At 51.9% G+C, this 24,955-nt stretch overlaps 3 protein-coding genes across 3 annotated transcripts; all 3 read right to left on the bottom strand.

Annotated features, from left to right (window-relative positions):
• Positions 1-851: 851 nt before the first annotated feature.
• On the bottom strand, positions 852-2,207 carry EI90DRAFT_2875318 (uncharacterized protein; the record flags this gene model as incomplete). The annotated part of the gene is made up of 4 exons (XM_039053876.1): positions 852-937; positions 1,043-1,272; positions 1,351-1,987; positions 2,051-2,207. Coding segments are annotated over 4 exons (1,110 nt in total), but the record flags the coding sequence as incomplete, so codon positions are not given.
• Positions 2,208-3,735: 1,528 nt separating this feature from the next.
• Positions 3,736-4,289, bottom strand: EI90DRAFT_2979295 (ribosomal protein S16-domain-containing protein; the record flags this gene model as incomplete). The annotated part of the gene is made up of 3 exons (XM_039055973.1): positions 3,736-3,867; positions 3,960-4,049; positions 4,137-4,289. The coding sequence occupies 3 exons, from the start codon at positions 4,287-4,289 to the stop codon at positions 3,736-3,738; spliced, it is 375 nt and encodes a 124-aa protein (XP_038909209.1).
• Positions 4,290-5,401: 1,112 nt separating this feature from the next.
• On the bottom strand, positions 5,402-6,482 carry EI90DRAFT_3021509 (uncharacterized protein; the record flags this gene model as incomplete). Its single annotated transcript, XM_039057666.1, has 3 exons — positions 5,402-5,701; positions 5,730-5,955; positions 6,328-6,482. 3 exons carry the CDS (start codon positions 6,480-6,482, stop codon positions 5,402-5,404), a joined length of 681 nt encoding a protein of 226 aa, XP_038909208.1.
• Positions 6,483-24,955: the final 18,473 nt, after the last annotated feature.

The raw sequence follows: 24,955 nt of genomic DNA, 5'->3' as shown, positions 1-24,955 counted from the left end.
TAGTACGCGTTTGCACATGGGGGTTCCATTCACTAGAAGCACCCCCAAAACTAACTGCACTATGCGATCAAACAACCCAGATGCCGGCCAGAATCCGAAGCTCTCACCAATTAAAGTCATCAGTGCGGGCTCGCGTATTACATACTTGCCCCACTTTATTATCTGTCAAAAGTAAAAGGCGTGGGTGGCTTGCGCAAGAACGAAGAGCCGGGACCCTGCAGCGAATCTCATTTCGCGTGTCAATCTGACCTTTGGTCAACGTCTTCCACATATGTCCGCGGCACCAGAAGCTTAAACCAGCTCTCTTCACGCTCAAATGAGCACACGTATCCCTTCGCATATGCGCAGTTCCCAGATTGGGACATGGGAAGCATCAGGCAGTCGACCGGACATGAATCCCGACGGCCGCAGTCAATCGACGTCCGGGTCTTGGCCTCGGTAATATAGTTCCCCCGGCTGCGGATGCATTTGCATTTGCACGCATGTGTGTATGTATGTGGCATCGCCCGCTCCTATCTGCATGTGGACCTCCCAACCCAATGTTTGAGCCCCTTAGTATACCCCTTGCTTAATCAGATATTCGACCTTTTTGACAAATTACAAGGCGCTGCATATATAACACTGCATGCATACGTCGCGCCACATTCACAACAGCCCCATACGGCACAAAATACATGCAAGCCGCGCACAACCAAATTATCTAGAAGCTTAATTAGAGGCGAGATTAGCACATGCATATTACGTTCAAGGAATATCGTACATACCCTAACTCAGCTTACATATCATGTTGTGCTTACCAAGCTTAATAATAATCATACATACCCTCTTGCGCCACCCAACACTCGGCCATCCCTGATAACACGAAGTCTGTCCAACAAAACGTCCCCTTCCAGATAACACCCTTTCAACCATCTTTGAACCCCCAACTCTTCCTCCACTACGCTACCGTTCCCTTCCGAACTTCCAGAAGCACTACTTTCTTCGTTCCCCCCCGCACCATTCCGATTCCGATTCCGATTCCGATTCCGACTCCGATTCCGACTCTGACTCTGACTTTGAAATTCCCTTCTCCCATGCAGGACCCTCCTGTTATCAAAAATAACTGCCATACCCGGCTTCATCGCTCGTTCGTATAACCGATCATCCGTGTGAAGTAACTTTGTAAATTTCTTTAAAGCGGGTAAGAATCGCGAATCTAGATTTGTGTGAAGGGGTAGCGGAGCTTGAAAAGGAGGTGAGTAGTTGATGTACGCCACTTCAGGTACGACTACGCTAAGCGGGAGAAGTTGCTCTTGAGGTTGTGTATCCGAATAGGAAGCGACAAGGGGTGAGTTGGAAGGGATGATAGACGAAGAGGCAAGTTGGATCGTGCGATGTTCGCGATACAAATGATGATGCTCGTTCATGTACTGAAATGCAACCGGTCGTTGACAAAGCACATCGAACGCCTCTCGATCTTCTTCCAGTAACGTATACGCCGCATGATACCCATCCGAAAAGATACTTTCCCCTCCCACAACTCCCGTATTCCTCAACATGTGTAACACCTGATATCGTGGCGGATTCTCGCAATAGGCCAGATCCATATGTAATCCCAAATCCAAGTTCGTATAGGCAATATTCCGACTCGTCTCACCACGAGAGACGACATCCCACAAACGACCGTAAATCGTTTCCCGAACGATTCCAAAGATTCTAGCAAGTTTACCCGTTTCGCATCGTTCGTCCGACGTCTCCTCAGATGGGATCCCTTCAACGAACAATATCCCATATTTGAGCAATTGTTCGATCCCCCGACGAACAACAGCATCATCATCATCCTTTGAAATACACAAACTGTCGTACGACATTGTTAGATCATCCGATCGAACCAATTCCTTTTGCGTCCAAGGGAAAGGTTTGATCGCATGACGAAACGCATCCTCGAGCGTCAAATGAGAGTACCTTCTTAACATCTCAACGCTAAATTCCGTTTCATTTGGCCACTCTTTCGTATTCCCCATCCCATGATCGACCGTCATCCGAGTCCGAGTGTGAGCCTCCATTCGACCCCAAACGATCTTCACACGAGTTCCATCTTCCGTAAGTTCCGCCTTAAGAGGGAGTTCACCAACATCAAGCGGAACTTGAGAAGATGAATGAAGTTTTTGTCTCGTAGCCGAATGAACGAGTTGAGGATCCGAATCTCGGAGCCATGTGTAAGGGAATCGATGAACAACTCTTTCGGTAGGACTAAATTGGATGGCTAAAGCATCGCTTTCAAGCGAGAGTTGGATGGAAGGAGGGATTGATCCAGGATACGATTGAGAGTGTGATCGAGGAGGTACTGCGATGACGGAATTACGGAGACCGCGACGTCCGAGGACTTTGGCAGTGGTAGTAGCAGTAGGACTAGAGACAAGTGGGGCCAGGGCTCTGGCTGCTTTGGCAGCAGTGGCAACGGGAAATGGAGACACAACAGAACAGAGCCGCCGATTGAGAACGCAACTAGTGGTGTACTGTCTCATGTGAGCAATAATATTCCGTTCGAGTGTGACGTGTGATCAGCCACATGCACACGTCGCCACGTTAATGTTATGTAGCTGGCGGTAAACAAGGTGATACATTCGCAAAAGCCACACTGTACATTAAATAAAGCCACCAAAAAAAAACTCCTTGGGGAAAAAATTGACAGCTATAGATACAGTTGTTCAAACGAATCTTGCAACAAGTGGTAGTAATAAGTATGATAGAAGGCTCCACAGGGCAGACCCAAAGAACACGAGCGTTATCCCTCGCGCGGCGCTGGCGCACCCTTTGTAGTATATGAAGCCCCCCCCCCTCAAGGAAAAGGATTCCGCGCGATGGGGAGACGGAGAAAGCCTTTTCGGAATCATCACCTGACTGAGAACTTCTTCCGGCCCCTTGGTACGTCTTGCGTCTTGGCGCCAAAGCCTTGGCGACGCAAGCAGCCGATCAATCGAGGAAGGTTCATGCGCCAACCCTTTACTGTAACTCCCCCGAGCCCAATATTACTACCCGTCCCTTCGCTTCTTCCTTCGAGTTCTCACTGACCCACCACTTGTACATGTAGGCAGGACTCCAGCTGCCTCTATGGCAAACAAGCATTTTTCTGTGGCATATGACGGAGCGGCACGTTAATGGGTCACACTGTACACAATCAGTAGATTCAGTACTGTACAAGGCCGTGCTATGTATTTTTTTTTTAAAATCCTGCCATGCAGCTACGGCGTTTTGGGGTTAAATCGCACCACTTGTACGGTTATACTTCTACATGAGTATGTATCCGGCTCAAAGTACCAACGGGGGTACTACGAAGTTTGCGCGGACCTATGTGAATACTCGCACGAAGTCTAAGTTTAGCGGATCTTGTCATAGGTCATGCTACATAGAAGCCGGACAAAGGATTCCCAAGCGACTGAGCTTTCCCGTCCGCGTTTAGGACGCGTACGGAGCCACTGCGCGGACTTGGGGGAGACTGAAAACCCTAGCTCACAGAGTTCAAGCTAAACCACAAGTTGCGGTTGATGAGTTACACATTAATCACGACAGGTCCACCCCCAACGGCAAAGGCTTGCAGGCCGCTGCATGCTTTACTTTCTGGGGTTGCATTTCTTCTGGCACCTATGGTTGGTGCCAATGGATACATTGTGGAACTTGGTTCACGGCAGAAGAAGTGAAATATGATGTTGGATGCGAGAAGCAGTGAATATGTACGTCCATAGTCAGAACGATTTAGGGATGAGGTCCTGTTCCAGTCGACGGCGGTGATGCAGCCCCTGGTTCTTCCCCGATGGACCTGGCAAGTGAGGATAGCTGTAGCGTAGGCGACCGTTGAGGCTTCGGCTTCGCAGGGATCAATCCTCCCTATCAAACACAACACCATCAATATGAACCAACCCCCGAAAGTAAAAAAAAAACCAAAAGTTAAAAACCAGAAAAAAGAAAAAAACACACACCTTCTCCAATAACTCCTCAATAGTCTTACTAGGCTGAGCCCCCACACTCAACCAATAACTGATCCTCTCAGCACTCCACTCCACTCTCCTCTCCATCCTCATCATCGCCTTCTCCAACTCCGGCGCCTTCCTCCTCCCAGGAAGCTCATCCTCAACTCTCCAAGGTTTCCTAAGCACCTCCTCAGGTATCCTAGGCTTCGGGTCGTAAACACCCAACACTTCTAACGGTTTCGCATCTCGACGTTTACGACCGTCGATGGCAACGATGTTGTAATGTGTTGTGAGCTTCGTACGTTGAGGTGGACGGGCAAGACGTATCCGAACCGGCATTCTTTTTTCCTTTCCAGATTTCCCTCGGGACTTGGGAAGAAATGCAGTAAGCGGTTGGGAAGGCTAACGTGTAGGGATCGATAGTTTTTGCGGCGCAAAGAGTGTGAGAGCTGTCGGAAAAGTTACAAATCGACTGCATCACGTGATGCCCGTCGCAATGCATTTCAATGAATCACAACACTGTTACAATAGGTATATCAAATGTCATTTCATGGTGTATGACATTGTAAATGACCCCATGTGTAGCATTTTCAAAACTCTAGGCAGGATACTAGCCCGTTTTCGGTACTAGAAAGGCTGCTTCGCAGCCATGACCTTGCTTTCCGATCACATGAACACTGCTAGGCTCACAAGCTCAAGATGATATGGTTTGGCATTTGGTTCCTGATTCAAGGGGTGTTGATTCAGCCATTGCTGAACCCTGGGTTGGAGGGGAGGGTGGCAGGCTGCACAACTGCTGTATTTTCGGACACCATTACATATGCTACATCTATGAATCTAACTAAGAGAATTGACGCTTGTAATTTCTTCCATGGTAATTTGTCTGGTACAATACATTAAGTGGAAGATTATGTGCCAATTCCTAAAATCAAGTACAGGATTCAAAAAATCGACTCCCCTTGTGCTGATTTTACTTTTGAGTTGGCCAAATTCAATTGTTCAAGCAAGCTATTAGAGCGGAAATGACCGAATTTATTGTGTGTGAAATAATATTGGGGCATGTGATCAAAATGTCAGAATTCCCACAAAATCAGCGTCAGAATTCTCACGAATTGTGACCATGCAAGTGACCTTGGAAGCAAGGTAATTATTGTCACGTGGTCTAATTTGGTTCCGCAATTGGGTCCAATTATTAACATATACTAATAGCTGGCATAAGCAAGTAACAGAGTGTTCTCATTGGTCTGCTCGATTTCTCGCTCTCTCATTGGCTGGACTTATCACGGACATTGACGGTTTTTTGTCGCAATTGTTGGAGGAACCGTGTGAGGAACTCGCCCGGACAGCCACATTCCCGCAGTAGCGTGACTACTTGGTCACAACACCTTTTTTCTTCTTACTTATTTTGGTCACTTCGGACTTATCTGCGAAGGCCATAAGCTATATTCCCGCTACAGAGTAGCGGGTCTTGTGGGCTTAGACTGAATTGCCGTGCAAAAAGGTCCTCTATTATTGCATATTCCATTGCTTCCCGAGGTCCTCTTCGGTCCTAACCATTCCCTTTCATGTTCTATTACCATTGCACATGTGTTGAAACCTGAGTTGGCCCAATTTTCCTTGCCTTTTAAAACATTCCAGTTACCCCTCAACTTGCTTCTTTCCTCTCCTATGGCCACTCCATCAGACAGTGCAGCTCCCCATGCTTTCTCACCTTTCGCTTTTTTGTCCACCACTTCCACTTCTTCTCCTTCCTCCATCGCGAATGAAGCATTCAAGCACGGACTTTTTACACATCCTGTAACGATCAATGATCCCTGTTTCACGCTTCTGCATCATATTGTCAATGGGGACTGCTACTTGAGTGCCTTCAGTGCATGCACCAACGCCTGGGCGAAATTTGTTCATATCGATAATTATCTCCGATTCCTGTTTGACTTCCTCCTTTCCCCTTCTGCTTCCCATGAACTCCAGAAACTTGTATGTAATGCTTTGGGTGTTGCAGATTCTAATCGATATTGTGCTGGTCCAAATGACTATTCCCTCATATTGACTGAATTTTCCACCATTCAGTACCGATATCCAGACCGGTTCAGCATTTTTCGTTGCTTTGAATGTTTATCTCATCTTGAACTTCTTGCAATCTGCCACTTTCATCAACTTGCATGTCATCTTCACAGTTCAAGTCTAACTCGTGAACAATTTGTTGGAATACGAGTCACATGATGAAATTGAACCGGAATATCTGAGAATATTCTACGGGTTACTAGGCGCCTGCGTAAGCGCTGGGCATAGAAGAGCCTGGAATATTGTTGAGGAGTATAAATATGGGCGCTGGAGCGCCGTGTGTATTTTAGTTATATATTTCTTTCTATATTACATCTGGGTTGCGAGTGAACCGCTGAAGCGGGTTACCATATTTGGAACGCCGCGTTTACAACACAATTGCAATCCACCCTCATTGCTCATTTGCTTTCCGACTCCCCATGCAACTTTGGGTTGAAAGAACACTCTGTCTCTGACTTCCACATGCATTGCAGTGCAAACCCTATGCCTGAAGACCAAATACTAATCAACCATGCAAATCTAATTCGCTCCATCATCAAAGTCGATATCTGTGAGCAAGCTCTCCATCGTATTCTCTCCATTTCAACTTGCCATTTGACTCTTCTGCAAATATGTCTACCTTGCGCCACTTATTGCTTCAGCATGCTAATGAATGCTCCCCAATGCTGGTTCCATCTGCTGATGGCTGGTACAATGAATGGAGACAGCAATGTGCTTTACGATGGCCGGAAAAGCTGTCGACAGAGTCCAAAACCTGTTTACTCAATGGTTTTTATTCATAGCTTAGCTCCAAACACCTGGCTTCATCAGTTTGCGCTGTTTGTGGTGCAGCCAGGTTTCAAGATGCAATGATACCAGATCCCATTGATTTGCAAACTTATGACACCTCCTTACTTGAAAGACATTACCCCCCCCATGCACCTCATCCTTTTCCAACCATACCTTTTCTGCAATGCATTATGTTGTCCCCCCTGGGAGTGGTTGAAACTGCCACCACTATATTGATTCGCATTTGCAAAGAATATGTCATGCCTCATTAAAATGCCGGCACTTGCCTAACACTGCTATTGCCAATGATTTACTTTTTGGCCCCATCCCTCCTGAGCTCTCTGACCTGACATTGATTGAAGAAGCTCTGATAGCCAGATGTCATGCAAAAAGCTGGATTATTGTCAGGGCACATACCTGTCAGGTGTCACGGCCCCGCAAAGTCCCCGCCCCTCTACCACTTTCTGCACCCCCATTCTTACGCCGTTACTCGCGCCGTTAATCTCGCCATTGCCCATCACTTAGCGGCGCCGATAGTGGTTCCCGTTCTACGGCCCCGTAGCAGCGCCTCCTTCGTTTTCCCGCCACCACTTGGGTTCCTCAACCATTCGGCCGGTATCGTTTTATTCTATTCACTCGCTTAACTAACTAGCGGTTGTTATGGTCGCCGTTGATCCGCTCCTTATGGACATTCCTTATTGACAATTGATTATTCCTTTATTGATATTTGATTTATACGTATATTGACATTCTGACCCGCGCGCCTAGATTGTCGGCTTATCCTTTCTGCCTCCCAACTTCGCCGTTCTCTGTCCCATTCATCTCTTCTGTTCCATTACCCTGGTCCTCATCGCTCTTTAGTTCTGTCGTACTTATCATCTCGTTCCCGTCCCGCGCCGGACCGACCGGTCCCTTCTCTGTTCTCCTTTCCTATTTATACTTGTAGTTTACTGTCGATGTACCTCAGTTCGAATATCGACTAGAATTCCCCCCAAGTACTTTCATCTTAAGTTCGCCCCTCAGCTTCATCCCGCTTAAGTCAACGTCGCCGCAAGGTCCTTCCCGCTAACGTGAAATACGGGACAGCCTAGAACGCGTGGCGCAACGCTCTGGCAAAGTCGTTGAAGCCGAAGTCCCAACCCCCTTGACGCCTTGCAACGGAGTAGCTCATTAGCTAAGTGACCACTTACGCCGCCGTACTCCGCCCCGCTTCCCGCGATCCCCTCGAACATAGTTTCTGACATCAGGGACGCGTCCGGGGTTGAGAGGGCCCGGGGGTAATGTCCGGCACTGAGGCCGTCGCGGGGTGTGGAGCAGGCGTGCGTACTGGCGGGCCTGATCCGGGACAGTGGTCCCTGGCCACTCAGACTGAAGTGGAGAATGTGAGAAGAAGGTTACTTCTTCAGTTCCCACTTCAGGTACATTTATGTACATGCGGCTTGAGTCACATGACGGGTGCCACGTCATCCTCGGGGGCAGCCACAGGCATCCGGGTGTCCCCGTGGGGGATCCCGAGGGTGTCCGCTGCATGCGCACGTGCTGGGCACAGAAGCCGTCCGGGGTGTGTGGGCCGGACGGGTCAATAGTACATCGATACAAAGGAAGGTGGTCCGTGTAGATAGAAAGAAATAAACAGGAAGAGGAAGATGAGAAGAATGAAATAAAGAAAGGGGAAAGAAGAGGGAAGAGAAAGGGGGGGAGAGGGAGGAAGGAGGGGGGAGGGGGATAGACAGCGGGGAGCAGGTGTGGTGTGGCCGGGTGGGTCCGGGTGGACCCGGGTCAGGCAGGTGTGCCCTGACATCACCCCCTCCTTAAGCCGCTTCGCCTCGAAGCGGCCAGGGGGTTCGTTCTCTCCCTTCCTGGGGCATGGGGGTGTGTTTGGTGGAACTCCTCGATCCGGTCAGGGGCATGGATTAGTTGGTCTCGGGGGAGCCATTCATTCTCTGAGTTCGGCCAACCCGCGAACTTTACTAAATACCAGAGCTTCCGGCGTAACCACTTAGAGTCCAGTATTTTTTCCACTTCATATTCCTCCTCTCCATCTATGAGTTCTGGGCCCGGGCGGGGGTCGGGGGGTCGTTCTGCGATCTCGTCCGGGCGGTAGGGTCTTACGTTCATCACAGATACGACTGGGTGAATTCCCTTTTGCCGTGCGGTGAGCTGGAGCTTGACGGCAGCTGGGGAGACGACCTTGACAACTTTGAAGGGGCCTAGCCACTTATGGTCTAGCTTCTTGGTCGGGCGGTCAGTCGTATAGTTTTGGGCGCTGAGCCAGACTCGGTCACCCTCCTGGTACTTGGGGGCTGTTTCCCAACCTCGGTCGTAGTAGCGGGCCATCTCGTCCGCTGCGTGCTCCAGGGCCGCCTTCACCTCTTCCTGCATCTTCATCATCCTGGACGAGAAGGCGTCGGCGGCTTCTACCTCGGACGTACGTGTGGGCTCCATCCCCATCCTGGGATGCTGCCCGGTCTCAAGCTCGAAGGGGGTTCGACGGGTGGACGAGTGGACGCGGTTGTTGTAGGCAAATTCTGCCAGTGGGAGCCAGTCCGCCCAGTCGTCCTGGCGGTGGTTGACGAACACCCGAAGATAGGCTTCGATTTCCTGGTTAACCCGCTCTGTCTGTCCGTCAGTCTGGGGGTGGTAGGGCGTTGAGGGGGTTAGCTTGACCCCCAGGAGATCTGCAAGTTCTTTCGAGAAGCGCGAGACGAAGGTGCTCCCTCTGTCGCTAAGGATCTCTTCCGGGAGCTCGTGGTGCTTCCAGATGTGCTCTAGGAAGAGCCGGGCGATACCAGCCAAGTCCACGGATGTCACGGTGGGGATCGCGTGGATGCGTTTGGACAGATGGTCCACTACAACTAGGATGGCATTATAACCTTTCGACTCTGGGAGCTCTCCCACCATGTCCACCGAGATTACCTGCCAATGGTGGGTGGGGACTTTATTTGGGGTGAGCTTCCCAACCTTCCGTGTGGGGAAGGGTTTGACGCGGTTACAGGTGTCGCATCCACGTACGTATTGCCCGACATATTCTGCCATCCGAGGCCACCAGTAGTCGCAGGAGACAAGCTCTAGGGTTTTCCATCGCCCTGGATGTCCCGTCGCCTGCGTGTCGTGGTGTAGCCGTACCAGATTGTGGCGGAGTTGTGGGTCTTTTGGAACGTACACCCTGCCTCGGTAGAGGACCAACTCTCCCTGTCTCTCCCACTCGTCCGACCTTAACGTTCCTTCTCCCAGTTCCCTCATGGCCTTTACCACCTGTTCGTCATGATCTCTCGCTCCTCGTACCCTCTCTAGGATATCCGCCTCCTCACCTTCCACTGAGACTGCTTCCATCGCACGGGCCTTGAACCAGGCCGGTTGGAGGAGGGTCAGCCCCTCATTGTCGTCCCTTCCCTTCGGGTGGTCAGCGTGGCGAGAGAGTGCGTCTGGTTTCCCCATGAGCTTCCCTGGGCGGTGGACGAGGGTGAAATGGAAGCGGGAGAGGAAGAGGGACCATCTGGCCTGACGTCGATTTAACCTCTGGGCCGTCCGGAAGTAGCCCAGGTTACGGTGGTCGGTGTAGATCTCGACTTTCTCCTCAGCACCTTCCATGAAGTGTCGCCATTCCTCGAGGGCTCGGACGATTGCAAGCATCTCTTTATTGTACACTTCGTAGTTGCGCTCTACATCCGTGAAACCTTTGGACATGAATGCTACCGGGTGGAACTCTCCATCCGGTTGGAGTTGGGAGAGGACCGCGCCGGTTGCAAAGTTGGATGCATCGCACTCGAGCCTGAAGCGGCCATGGTCGGTGGGGAAAGAGAGGACAGGGGCTGTGGTGACGGCTTCCTTGAGGGCACGGAAGGCATCATCTTCATCCGGGCCCCAGTTCCAGGTTTGGGTTTTCCGGGTCAGCCTGTGAAGGGGGCGGGCCTTCTCAGAGAAGTCTCTGATGAACCGGCGATAGAAGTTTACGAATCCTAGGAAGGATTGTACTTCTTTCACCTTGGTTGGGGGGGGCCAGTCGAGGACACCCTGGATCTTCACCGGGTCCATTGCGACGTTACCCTCCGAGATAACGAGGCCCAGGTACTCGATCCGGGTTCGCTCAAACTTACACTTCTCTGGCTTAAGGAAGAGCCTCCTTCTCCTCAGCGTCTCTAGGACTTCTCGGACGACCCTTCGATGTTCCTCCAGGGTGGCCGTGAAGATCAGGATGTCGTCCATGTAACAGATGACAACCTCCCGGTCGATGAAATCCCTCAGGATGTCATTCATCATGGTCTGGAAGGTTGCCGGGGAGTTACACAGGCCGAAGAACATCACCATGGGCTCGAACAGCCCCCGGTTGGTCGCGAATGCCGCCTTCCACTCGTCTCCGTCCTTGATCCGGACATTGTTAAACCCCCAGCGTAGGTCCAAGGCTGAGAAGTATTTGGCGTTGCGGAGGCGGGCAAGGACGTCTGAGATGAGGGGGAGCGGGTACGAGTTCTTCACCGTGATCTCGTTCAGCTTCCTGTAGTCCTGGACCAGGCGTAGGGACCCGTCCTTCTTCTTGACGAAGAAGACTGGTGCTCCCATGGGGGATTTGGATGGCTGTATGCGCCCATTCTGTAGGTTCTTGCATAGGAACTCGTCCAGCTCTTTCTGTTCCGGGCACGAGAGTGGGAAGGTCTTCCCCCTGGGCAGTTTGGCATCCGGTACCAGGTCTATAGCATGGTCCCAGGGCTTCCGGGGGGGCAATTGGTCAAAGGCTTCTTTGGAGAACACATCCCGGAAGTCCTGGTAGTGCTCTGGTACTAGCGTCTCAAAAACAACGCAGGCTCAGCCTCCGGGTCGCAGGCCTCTTGGGCCATCCGCTGCGAGGGGGTCGTGGTGGCTCTCAGGTCATGGCCCCAGCTTGGGGGAATGATAGCAGCGTAGATCCCATCCCCAGGCTCCAGTACCGGGTCCTGATCATCTTGTATTCGCGGTTGTCTGCAGGAGGACGGGCAGCGGGACATGACGACTCTCTGTTGTACCCAGTCCACTTCTGGGTTGTGGTGCAGCAACCATGAGTGTCCTATGATGAGGGACTGGCGCCCGAGATTTGCAACCGCGAAGCGTGCCCGCTCTGTGTGTTGCCCGAAGGTCAGGAGGGCTTCTAGCTCTTCTGTTATAGCTCCATTTTTGTTCGGGGTTCCATCGACATTACGGACAGGAATGGGCTGGGGAAGGGGGGTTGTCTCTAGGTTGTGCTTTCGGACGAACTCGGGGCTTACGAAGTTCCCGGTGGCTCCTGAGTCCAGGAGGGCTGATACAGATACCGACGCGAGGGAGGTTAGGGCGGTCAGTTTCACTGTGAGGTTAAGAGATCTGGGGGACTGCTTGGAAAGGACGTAAATGGCTGGGGGGGAGACTGCTACCTCGGGCGTTGCTGCCCTTGGGGTCTTCTCGTTCTCACGGGTGGAGGATGCGTTTCTCCTCTTTTTCTTCGCAATGACTCGGTGAAACTTTGGCATTGGCGTTGGCTTACGCGCGCTGCGGTATTTACACGAGCTATCTTCTACGGGCGGCCGGGACGCATCCCTTACTGGTCGCCTGCCTGAAAATCCCTCTGAGGTTCTTCCTCTGGTTCCCCCTCCACCGTCTCTGTCCCTTCGGTCAACTGCCTCTTCAGCCCTTCCATCAGTGTTCTCAGGTCTTCCGGGTGGAGACGTTGTACTCGGCTGACCCTGGGGTGTGGGCATTCTCGCGCAAGATGACCCGGGGTGTTACAATTGTAGCACCGTCTCTGGTCAGTCCTCGACCTGTCGAGATCCATCGGCTGGGGGCCCATCCCTGGTGTAGGACGGGCTGCTGGGGTGGGGGGCGGAGGTGCGGGAGCAGGTCGTGGGGGGTCTGTGCGGGTCGGGTCTGGGATGGGGTCGCGGTCAGCGGAGGTCGAGCTGGCAGGAATGGGGGTCTGGGTGGGGGTGCGTGTGGTTGGGTGGCTTGGAAACGTCGCCACTGGTTGTCCAGAAGCGTGGCTTCATGCTTCCACTCAGTCCAAGTGGTGGGCATGGGGCGGAGGCGGTATATACTCTCCCTGAGCCGCGAGTTAATCGCCTGCTCAAACCGGTCGACCAGCCCGACATCGCCTAGCCTCGAGGCGGGTCCCAATATCTCGAACTCCTGGATGACCTTATCCACGGAGTCAGTCCCTTGGCGGATGGCTGCCAACTTCTGTCGAGCTGTGGCCTCCCGGTTTGGGTCTTGAAACATGGCGTCGAGTTCCGTGTTGAACTCGTCCATGGTTATGGTGGGGGAGCTGGCTGTCAACAGGGTGATCGTCCATTGTGTCGCCCACGCCCCTGCGGGTCCTCCCTTCATGTAGGAGAGGATGAAGAGGATCTGGGATAGTTCGGTAGGGAACTCGGCTGCACGGACATGGAAGTAGATCCCGCACTCGGCTTTGAAACGATCAAGGTCTTCACTGGCTCCCGAGAAGGGAGTGGGGGCAGCGACCTTCGGTGGTTTGGGTCTGGGCGCGAGTGTGGGTACGGGCGCAGGTGCAGGGGCGGGTGCGGGTGCAGGTGCGGGTGGGGGGTGGTTGCGGGTTTGGCTCTCCACAATGGCTTGGAGCTCCTGGAAGCGGGCCAGCAGGTCGTCATACTGTTCTTCTGACACCATGGCTGGGGAGATGGGGGAGGCGGGGGAAATAAGGTTAAAACCTTCTTCTGCTGTCAGGGACGTGTCCGGGGTCAAGAGGGCCCGGGGGTAATGTCCGGCACTGAGGCTGTCGCGGGGTGTGGAGTGGGCATGCGTACTGGCGGGCCCGATCCGGGACAGTGGTCCCTGGCCACTCAGACTGAAGTGGAGAATGTGAGAAGAAGGTTACTTCTTCGGTTCCCACTTCAGGTACATTTATGTACATGCGGCTTGAGTCATATGACGGGTGCCATGTCATCCTCGGGGGCAGCCGCAGGCATCCGGGTGTCCCCGTGGGGGATCCCGAGGGTGTCCGCTGCATGCGCACGTGCTGGGCACAGCGGGAAGCCATCCGGGGTGTGTGGGCCGGACGGGTCAATAGTACATCGATACAAAGGAAGGTGGTCCGTGTAGATAGAAAGAAATAAACAGGAAGAGGAAGATGAGAAGAATGAAATAAAGAAAGGGGAAAGAAGAGGGAAGAGAAAGGGGGGGAGAGGGAGGAAGGAGGGGGGAGGGGGATAGACAGGGGGGAGCGGGTGTGGTGTGGCCGGGTGGGTCCGGGTGGACCCGGGTCAGGCGGGTGTGCCCTGACAATACCCTGACTTAGCCCGGACCCGGACCCGCATCCGGACCTGCTCCACTTCCCGGGCACTTCCTGCGCCGCACGCTCCGCGCGCCGCATGATCCGACCCCGGATCCCACCTCATGTGACTTCCGGGTATCCCTGGAAGTTTTCACCATATTGGGGCCACTGTGGGAAAGTGTGAGGTCTTAGGGTGGCTCAGCACACAAGGCCGTAAGTGATACAAGATAGTGTATTTTATGGTGGTGTGTAAGCAGTTACCTGGAGGTTCCCGCTTGCCCACGTGACTATATGTATCTAATTTACATGTGACTCGGGGTTCGGGGCTATTGCCCTGACATTCTCCCCCCTTGCGTTGCATTTGCGACGCATACAAAGTTGATAGTGAATAAAACAGAGTTTTAATAGTTGATTTACATTGAGTTTGGAATTATCAATGAGTGTTTTGTTGTTGCCACTTTAAAGTGGGTGATTTTGTACATGTTGGTGAAGAAAAGAGAGGGGGTTTAAGGAATGAATGAGTGTGGGCCATTACTTTGAAGTGAACGGCGATTGTCAGGGCACACCCGCCTGACCCGGTTCCACCCGGGCCCACCTGGGCCCACCTCACCCGCTCACCCGCTCCCCGCTACCCATCCTTCCTCCCTCTTCCCCTTCCTCCCTTTCCTCCCTCTTCCCTCTTTCCTCTTTCTCCTTTATTTCACTCTCCCTTTCTGTTTATTCTTTCTATTTACACGGACCACCTTCCCTTGTATCATTGTACTGCTGACCCGTCCAGCTTGGACACCCCGGATGACTTCCCGCTATGCCCAGCATGCGCACCTGCAGCGGACGCCCTCGGGATTCCCCGCGGGGATACCCGGATGGCTGCGGCCCTCTCCGTAGATGACGTGGCACCTGTCATGTGACCCAAGCCGCATGTACATAAATGTACCTGAAGTGGGAACTGAAGAAGTAACCTTCTTCTCACGTTTTCCACTTCAGGTAAGTAGTGTAGTTCTTCCTTTTAATAACAATTCACGTTTTCCACTTCAGTCTAAGTGGCCAGGGACTACAGTCCCAGATCGGGCCCGTCAGTACGCGCGCCCGCTTCGTCCCCCGAGAGGGTCCCTCCGCCGGGCGCTACAGCCGGGCCCCCTCCACCCCGGACGCGTCCCTGACAGTGATACATTGGTATTGCAGGGAGAGAAGAGAAAAAATGGTGGAGTTTGTCGAAAATTAATTTTGACCCAAAGGTTGTATGTCTTTGGTGTTCCTCACTTGTTCTGTGAGGGTTCATGTGTAAGTGGTGTTTACACACGAGCGGTGGTGGATGTGGGTCTTTTGACGGAGTGGAGATTTCCGCAATTGTTACTTGCAGTTCCTCGCATACAGTATTGTGTGCGGGGCCTCGAGTTGGGGGAAGGTGTTTTCACGGGCGCCTTGATGGCGTATTACCGTGTCACTTTCCCTTCTCTCAAGGGTGGATTCATTGCCCCGGAGGAGGGTTTTCCTCTGGGTTGTTCATCTGGACATCTGATTGCTGCGTCGGATGCGATGACGTAGCCTGGGCTACATTGTCAGGCTGTGGTCGATGAAGTGGGTGCTCCCTGGGTGGGAGTGGGTTGTTGTGTTCCTGAGCTGCTTGGCTCAGGTGTAGAGTATGGTAGGTCTACCGTTCTTCCCGTGGGGAAGGATGGTCGTTGGGCTGGTTGTCCAGCACGGAGACTTGCGTCTCTTTCCCGGTATTTGGAAGCTTTCACTTCCCGTTCCACAGTTCTTGTGGCACATTCCTCAGGAGTCCTGAGTGGTTTGAACTGGGACTTTAAGTAGGCAGCTTTGCCTAGACTTTCCCAGGAGATTTTTCCCCTATTCTCTGGGGAATTATATTCCTCCACGAGTCTTGCGATACTCGGGAGTCCCAAGAAGTATTTCTCGGTTTCCTTCGCTTTTTCACGAAGGGTTCTGTGTACCTTGCCGCTTTTGAAGGCGGCTTCGGCCTGTTCATACCAGAGTACGAATTCTTTCCCACTCACGCTTGTCCACCAAGCGTATGCGGCGTCATGCGCCGCTTCTGACCCCGCTATTCTCCTCATGGGGAAGTTGGGGTCGATTGTTATGTCGACTGGAGCTTCGACTTTGCCAAACTCGTTGAGTTCGGCGGTCTTGTATAGCATGTGGACACTTCCCTGCAGGGTAGCTTGCCCATAGGGTGCTGAGGTACTCAGCGGCCCGCCGCCTCTGGCAGTGGTCCCCGTTTTAGGGTCTGCCATCGGTTGCCTACTGCTCTCCCTCTTCCCCTCGACATGGGTTTGCCCCTCTGAGGGCGGGCCCTTATGCAACCCGGACAGGGTCGCCTGCCCATGGGGTGGTGGGATAGTCGGTGCCCCAGCACCGTATCCCCTCCCCCTGACCTGGGAGGCCCCCATCATGATGGGTTTGGCAGTGAGGTCTGCCAGTGCGCGTGCCTCTCTGAGCTCGCATTTCAGTAATTCGATCTCCCTTTTTTGGAGATCGACTTCTCTCCCTGTGTCTTTCAGAGAGTCAAAGATGCCCTCAGCATCTCTTCGTGCTCTGTTGTATTCGCGCCTCCAGTGGGCGCAATGGTCGCAGGCGTCTTCTGACGCCCTCGAGTTATCAGACCGTGCCCGTTTGGACGGTCTGGATGAGGAGCCGCTGTCGCTCCCTCGTCTCCCTCCTACGAGGGACTTCATCTCTTTCAGCTCCTCACGGAGCTGACCTGTCTGAGCAGCTACCGCTGACGCAATAGCTGATTCCCAGCCTGCATTTGGCTGGGGTGTTGTTGGACCTGGGCCGAATTGGCTAATCCAGGGGTTGATCTGGCCAGGGAAGTTCCTTGGGGAGTATGCCTGGGGCTGCAGCAGCAAATGCTGCCCCTGGAATGGCGCTTGTTGCGCCATCGGTGCGGTTTGCACTGCGTATGGTTGGAAGCCTCTTTGGGGAGGTGGGGGTATGTGGTGCCTGTTAGCAATGCGGATGGTTGTTGGTTCGCAGCACTCATTTGTGCTGCGTGCGTCGTGTAATCCATGGCGCTTATCTGCGCCTGGTGTTGTTGTTGTTCCGGGGAGCCTTGCTCCCCGGGTTGTCGTATTTCGATATCCGGTGGTTTGTTTGGATCGAACCGAGGGTTGCCTCCCCCAGAGAACGACATTTCGTCATTATGTTACTCGTGGTGGTGGGAGGGGTTTTCGTTCTTGCGTGCATGGGATTCGCCGCAGATGTGTGTTCTTTTGCACGTGAGCCTGTGGTTCACGTGGTCTAGGTGGGTTACTCGCCTAGCCCATGTGATTTCTAGTACATGGTGTGGCTGTCTGGGCGAGTTACTCGCCCAGAACTTTCCCATGCTCTTGGCTGTGGGCCATCGTCCCTCGGCTTTACTTCCTCCGCCTCCGTTTTTGGGGGCGTAGTGATGCCGAGAGTTCCCTGTCTTCTTTGATAGGGAGTTTTTCTGGTTCCCTTACATTTTGTAAGGTGAGGTACTTGTCCAGGTGGACGAGGTCGTTGCAATTTCCTAGGGGTTCCCATGTGGTGTCCCCTAGTTCCCATTTAACCTTAAACCAGAGTTCGTTGTGAACCCATGTGTGGTTTAGGATTTCGCGAACTACTGCTTCACGATCGGGGTCTTCCCCAAAATCGTAGAATATGTTTACTTCCCTATTTGGGAAGATTTCCTGGTCATTCGGCTCGTGAGGTGCGAGCCGGGATACATGGAATCTTGGGTGGATTCCGCGTTGTTCAAGTTGTGGTGGCAACTTGAGGACGTAGTTTGACGTTTCTGGAAATGTTTCCAGAATTTTGTAAGGCCCTATGTATAAGGGCTTTAGTTTTCCTGCCCTGCCTTTGGGTAGGTTCAGCTTATCCGTGGATAAGTATGCGAGCTCGCCTTTTCTCAAAGGCGGGTCCGGGCGTCTTTTCTTATTCGCCTGGATTGTTTGAGCAGCGCGATTATGTATTATCGCATTGTGTGCTGCCATGAGGTTCTCCTTTGCTTTTTGAGCGAAGTCATTTACTCCTGGGTAGTCCGAGAGTGGTGCTGTTAGGCACATCTTTGGCATATGGCCGTAGATTAATTCGAACGGGGCAAATCCTGTCGATGTGTTCGAGCTCGCATTGATCACGAATTCCGCCATCGACAGTTTTGCTGCCCAGTCGCGTTGGTCTGGTCTAACCATCGCACGTAGTATTTGTACTACTTTTTGTATCATTCTTTCCGCTTGGCCGTCGCCTTGCGGGTGGAATGCAGTTGTGAATTTCAACTGTACACCGAGTATTCGGTGTTACGGATACGGAGTCTCCAACGACCATATCCGTCGCATGGTCAAAGACTTCCCTTCTCTATTGTTCCTCCCCTCTTTCTCCCTTCCACCCTCTATCCCGATACCCTATCCTCCTTACCCGTTCTACCCCTTTCCCCCCCTCGTGCAAAGCTTTCCCCATTGGGGTTTTGGTGCTGGCCAAGGTTATTTGTGTTTCGTGGGATTTCCTGCAACCTTACCATTTGTAGATAGTCACGCGTCTTGTACGGAAACCGCCGAAGGCGGTTCCCGCTAACTAACAACTGCTCTACAACTGTCTCGTGTACCATCTTCTGTAACAACCCTCTCTGTGACTCAACTGAACCCGTGTGACTGTACAACTCTCAATATGTCTGGTTATATCGAGTCCTCTAACGGCCCTCGCCGCAAGAACTCGAGGTCGAGAGTCGAAGACTCTCGACATGTGTATTGTCCTATTGAATCTGTACCCTATGGGTCCTCGTCACTCCGCTCTCCCCCCAGTACTCAACATACGACGTCGCCTCACGATCATGGAGATCGTGAATACTTTGAGGCCCACCTTCCCGTGATGCCGGCACGTTCGCTACGCGAACGCCAAGTCGCCGCCCATCCACCGTCTGTTCCCTCCTTCGTCAGTCATCATGTTTCCCTGCCAACGGTACGTTCCCTTTGGGAACGCCAAGTCACCAAAGGCCCTACTAGTCAGTCCTCATTGCATGCTTATGACATCAACCCGCTACCGGTACGTTCGCACTGCGAACGCCAAGTACCCGATGGCAACTATACGAAGTTCTCACCCATCTCACAAGTCGCGACCTCGCACACGGTACGCTCCATTGAGGAGCGCCAAGTACCTGTGGCTGACCCGTCCATCCTGGCATCTCCAACTACCTACCATCAATCCCTTAATAGCTCACTACATCACCAATCGCGATCGATGGGAATTCGATCATCCACCCCCAGGCAAGACTGGGATCACTCATCGATTACATATCCTGTTATGGTACAGACCAGATATGACCTCACTCATCCCACTATAAGAACGGATCGAGGAATGGGGAATTTCCCCCATCCCTGTAACATTCGGTGTAGTTCGCGCCAAAATTTTGACGTGAATTTTGAGTCTCGATCTGATATGATCGAGTGTGGTAGACTGTGGAGTCTTACAACTTCACGAAGAAATACAAATGCTAGTTCTAGTGCGTTCGTTGTTGTCTTTATTGGAATTAGGTGGACGTTGGACGTCAACCTACAGATGATTACCCAGAGGTAATCATATCCCAAGCTTGTTGGGAATGGACCTGTGAAGTCCATGGCTATTGACGACCATGGTGTCTCCGGGGTCGGGAGTGGGTGAAGCATTCCGGGATTTCTCATGGTGCTTTTCTTTGTCGTTTGACAAGTTCCGCAAGACCTGCAGAACTTGTGGGTATCCTTTCTCATCGACTTCCACCAGAAGTGTCGACGGAGGGTTTCCACTGTTTTCTTGGATCCTAGGTGTCCAAGTGTTTCGTGGATGTTCTCGAGGATTATTCCCCAAATGGACTTCCTTTCGTAGTTTCCTTTCGGGACTACTATTTGAGTCGTTCCTCCTTCTCCAAGTCGGGTTATCAGCCTGTCTTTTACGGAGAAGTTTTTGAAATTCCCTGGGTTCTCTAGGATTTCCCAGTGGATCTGGCTTTTCAAGTATCCAGATTTTATTGCCTCAATGAGGTCTTTTTCTTCGAATTGTTTTCGAAGGTCCTCTTCTGGAGTTATGATTTCTTCCAGATTTTGGGTGCTCCCCCCTAGAGTTTCCTCTAGGTTATCGCTCCCCCCTAGAGCTTCCTCTAGGGTGTTTTTTGTGCGTATTGCTGCGAGTCTCTTTCTCTCTGAGTTTTTACTCAGGGTACTGCTTAGTAGCAGTTCTTCGTATTCCTCGATTCTGTCGGGGATAATGTCTTCTGCATTTTTGTCCAGGTGGATGTCCGCCGACACATAATCGTCGAAATGCAGATCCTTGTCCGTTGACGAGTCATAGTATCGTGAGAGTGCATCTGCCACTTTGTTTTTGTGGCCTTCCATGTATTTTATTTCGCAATTGAAGCTTGCGAAAAAGGCTTGCCATCTCAGGTGTCTCCCTGAGTTGTGGTTTTTCGCTTTGAAATATTCCAAAGCTTTGTGGTCCGTGATTACTGTGAATTCACGGCCTCCCATGAGGTCGTCTTGCCATCTCATGAGTGCTTCGAGGATACCCAGTGCCTCGAGCTCATAGGCAAAGTACCTATGTTGTGTGTTGGTGAACTTTTTGGACATGAATGCGGCCGGGCGGCAAGTCTGCCACCTTTCGCCTTGTCCAATTAATGCACCCATGCCCGCTGGGCATGCGTCTGTTATGACCCAGACGTGGAGTTTGGTCCTCTCTTCTTCTGAGAGGCTTTCCGATGGGTTCCACTGGACAGGCTTCAGGATCGGAGCCCTGCATGCTAGACGTTTGATTTTGTCGAAGCATTTCTGGTGGAGTGGTGTCCACCTGAATGTCTGCTTGTTTGAGCAGATTGTTTGCAGTGGTCCTGTGTAACCGCTGACGTTTGGCATGAATATCGATAGATATTCTACCATTCCCAGGAATCTTAGGACTCCTGTGTGGTCTACTGGCTCTCGCCAGTTGCGGATTTTTTCCATTTTATCCGCTTGAGCGTGGATGCCCTGTTCGTCCACTCGGCTTCCTAGAACGTCTAGGATTGGGGCAAATGGCTGGAATTTTTTCCGGCTTATGTAGAATTTCGCCCCTTTTAGGCGAGTGAATAACCACAATAGTGCTTTATTGTGGTTTTCCACTGAGCTTGTGCTGGTGAATATATCGTTGAACCAGACGTGTAGGCGTCTGCCTACTTCTCCTCGTAGTTCCCAGGTCAGTGCGCGCTGGAAGGTGCAGGGAGCGTTGCAGTCTCCTTGCTGCATCGTGTTCGAGTTGTACGTCCCGTGGGGCGTGGAGAATGTCGTCCTATGGATGTCTTCTGGATCCACGCGTATTTGTTCGTACGCGTCCGACATATCGATCTTGGATCGGTATGTTGCTCTGGCGACTGATTCTTGGATCAGTCGCATGTCTGGCATTGGTGTGACGTCGAGGATCATGTTTGAGTTACGGTTCCTCATGTCTATTACCGTGCGCAAAGATCCATCTGCTTTGCGGATGCACAGTAGCGGGCATGCTCGCTCGCTGTTCGCAGGATACCACTGTTATAGGAATGGACCTAGAATCTTATGGTCCGTGACTATGAACAATCAAACCTTTGGTCCCTGCACCTTTATTTCGCTGTCAAACCCCATGCCAAGCTTTCCCACTGGGTTTTGGTGCTGGCTGGGGAATTTGTTGAGTTTCAAGGGACTTCCCTTGACCATTGTGACTTTTATATTAGATAGTTAGAAGTCATATGATGTGTAAGGCAGATGCCGAAAAATGTTTTCTCATTATCAAATACATAACCCACAAACCTTGTACCGCGATTGTAACATCCTCACCATTGTGTCACCACTGTAAACTCAACCTGTAACCCTGGAACCATGTCCACCTCCCTATTCCTCCTCTCCATGACAAAACCGCAACGAGGAGGGCATTCCCACGCCCAACCTCCTGCTGCCCACTCCCACCAGTCCACCGGGTGGTTGAGTGGTTACTCCCATCCAACCAGAAGTTCCCTATCAGGAACTGTAGCCTATCCCACCTCCTCAGGAGAAGGATATGGTCCAGGCAGCTCCAGGATGCCTGGCCACGCACCCGCGAGTCCCACTTCCCACGGTCACCCACTACCGTGCACTGGTCCACCAGCTCACTTTCCCCAACAACTCCCGCTACCGGTACGCTCCCATGAGCGCCAAGTCACCGATAGCCACCAACTGGGTGACTCCCTTTGGGAGTCCCAGTATCCCTCACTACCAGTACGCTCCATTGAGCACCAAGTCACTGCTAGCCAAACACTCCCAGCACACCCGCTACTGGCACGCTCCCAGGAGCGCCAAGTCCCCGTTAGCAGACAGCCAGGTGGCTCCCTCAAGGAGCCCACATCATACTCGCTACCAGTACGCTCCCAGGAGCGCCAAGTTACCGTTGGCCGACACACAGGTTGTACTTCCGTACACTCATCCTATTCCGCTCTCCCTCCGATGGCTACGCAGCCACCTCCATTAGTGAGCCGAACGGCTCAGGTTGGGTTCCCCGGAACCCATTCCTGTAACAACCACCATCCTGCTTTTACATAGCGATCTATTTTGGTCGCTAGTGCTTCCTGCAGTGCTGTGGGACATCTCGGGGTGTTTTCCCGAAATTTCTTGTTCGGATCCTTCAACGGGATTCGATGGTTCACCTCCCTCAAGGGAGGCATTTCTAATGGCGCTGGCGCCATTACGGTTTCAAATTTCTCTCTCCACCACTCCCTGAGTATTTCGAACTCGGGGTTGTTCATGGAGAGACCTTCCAGGTGTGGTACATCTGGAAGTTCTAGTCCTTCTGGACTAGGATTGGGCCAACCTTCAGGGTATTTTCTTGTGATTACCCTGAGGTGTGTTTCAATCTCGCCTCCCTGTCAGGGGGGCTTCTTTTTTGGTTGTTCTCGGGCTCTTGCTCGAGTTTTCCATCCGTGTGATCTCGTCACACGGTCTTCACTTATTCCAAGGGTGTCTATGTTGCCCTTGTTCACCGTTCTCACTTTGTGGGACCGGAAGTCTAAGCTTACCTGGTTTTTGTTTAACCAGGGGGCGCCGAAGATGGCGTCATATCTGTCGATGTTAATTACATCGAAGTAGTGTTTTTCTACGTGGCCGTTGATCTCGACGTTGTAACAGGGACTTTATCCCAATGTCACACAGGCTCACAGGGGGGACAGTAATCTTCTGCCTCTCTCAATCTCACCAAAGGTCCTTGTAGTACGGTGTTGTATAGTTGTGGCTGTGCAGTCACGGGACTACCCCAACTACACTCACCAATGTATATACATGAAAGAATGAAAGAGCAGTGTTTTGTAGTGCAAGGGTTTATCCCTGCAACAACGTCCACGTTGGTTCCGAACAGGATCTGTGATCTTGTTCCTTTTGTCCCCATTTGAAGGACGACTGGGTTCTCCAATTGGAGAATTGGGATGTGGACCGCACGGACAAAGTCCGGCGATAACGCATCCGTTTCGGCTCCACTATCGAATAGCGCATAGGCCTTTATGCCTGCTATTTTTATGTGAGCTGTTAGCGTTCTCTTTGTTGAGAGCGGTCTGTTTGTGGGGTATTTTCCCGCATCTTTTGAGATGCGGAATTTCGCATCAAACAAGGGGGACTGGGTTTCGATGGACTTTTGGTCCTTCTTCCCTTTGTCCTTGTTTTCCTTGGGTACTTCCCCAAGGCGTCTTTTCTTGGTGCTTCCACCAAGGGTTCGGCGACTTTTTCGTCTGCCGTGTTTTCTAACTGGTGTGCTACAGCCAGTTTGATTTTATAATTTATGTCATCGTGGTCGATGACTGACATTGGGCCCATTCTTATGGTCCCGACATTGACTTCCTCACCCTCTGAGTCGGGTGAGTATTGAGGTCCTTCGTATGGGTCCTCTACTTCGAAGCTTGATGCTTCGGAGTTACCAGAGTTGTTCTCTGGTTTCTCATCTGATGAGCCTTTTGACTCTTCATCCATTGAGTTCGCGATCTCCATGGCAGCTATGCGCCTTGGTTTTTCATCGCTCGTTATATTGTGTCTTGGGCAATCTTTCGTTTGCCCTATTTTGCCGCATTTGCCGCAAATTGGAACTGACTTTTGGTCAGTTTTCCTCGAGTTTTTCGAGGATGTATCCTCTTTCCATCTAGGTTTCAGCTCTTCCGCCTTCTTTCCTGATGGGAGGGCTCTGCCGCGGCTCATGGTTGCCGTGGTAGTTGTTCTGGTATAGTAACCTGATTTGTAGGCTGAAGACATCTTCAGCCCATCAATTATCTCGTCTACACGAGATATTGCTTTTAACATCTCCTCGTTTGAGGAGAAGTCTGCTCTGATTCTATCATGAGCAATCATTTCCCTCTTCCATTCGAGGGGAATGTAGTTTAGGAACCTGGCGTTGAAGGACGCCTGGTCTGGCGGCGTCACCATCTGGGACGCTGCTTTTGACAGTTCTAAGTAGAACTGTTTTAGGCCTTTTTCCGCTTCGTATTTGACGTTGCGGTATTTCTTTGTCGCATTCAACACGGCAGAGGCTTTGATGAAGGTTCTCATCAATATGTTGAGAACTTCGAGGAACATGCCCTCGTCTCCTCTGAGGAGAGTTTCGTCTCGGAGTCTAATTCCGAGGTCAAATGCGGGCCCCCCTAATCACGAATCAAGCAGTCCAGGTGGACTTCATCAAATTGGGGACCTTTGCATCCTCGCGAGGCGAGGAATCCCAGTAGTTCTGTGAACCACTGCCAGAATGATTCCATGTCGTTCTCCCCTGACCATTTCTTGTCAGGGAATGCCGGCCCATTCTTTAGGGCTTCTGGTTTCACTCCTTCTGGGTAGGGAGTGAGTATTCTCACTTCGGCCATTCTCATGGCCTTTTCGTACCATTTCTCCAGGTACTCTTCTTGCTCCCCTGCCTTTGCGGGGTCGCTATCCAATGGAGATCTCTCCTTTGGGGGGGTTTTTGCTGGGGGAAATCTTCCTCGCAGCGT

This window comes from Cantharellus anzutake (assembly GCF_015039405.1).
Source record: "Cantharellus anzutake strain C23 chromosome Unknown EI90scaffold_116, whole genome shotgun sequence".
Classification (NCBI taxonomy): domain Eukaryota; kingdom Fungi; phylum Basidiomycota; class Agaricomycetes; order Cantharellales; family Hydnaceae; genus Cantharellus; species Cantharellus anzutake.
Note: the sequence above shows the minus strand (reverse complement) of the source record. Positions and strands in the feature narration are given on the sequence as shown.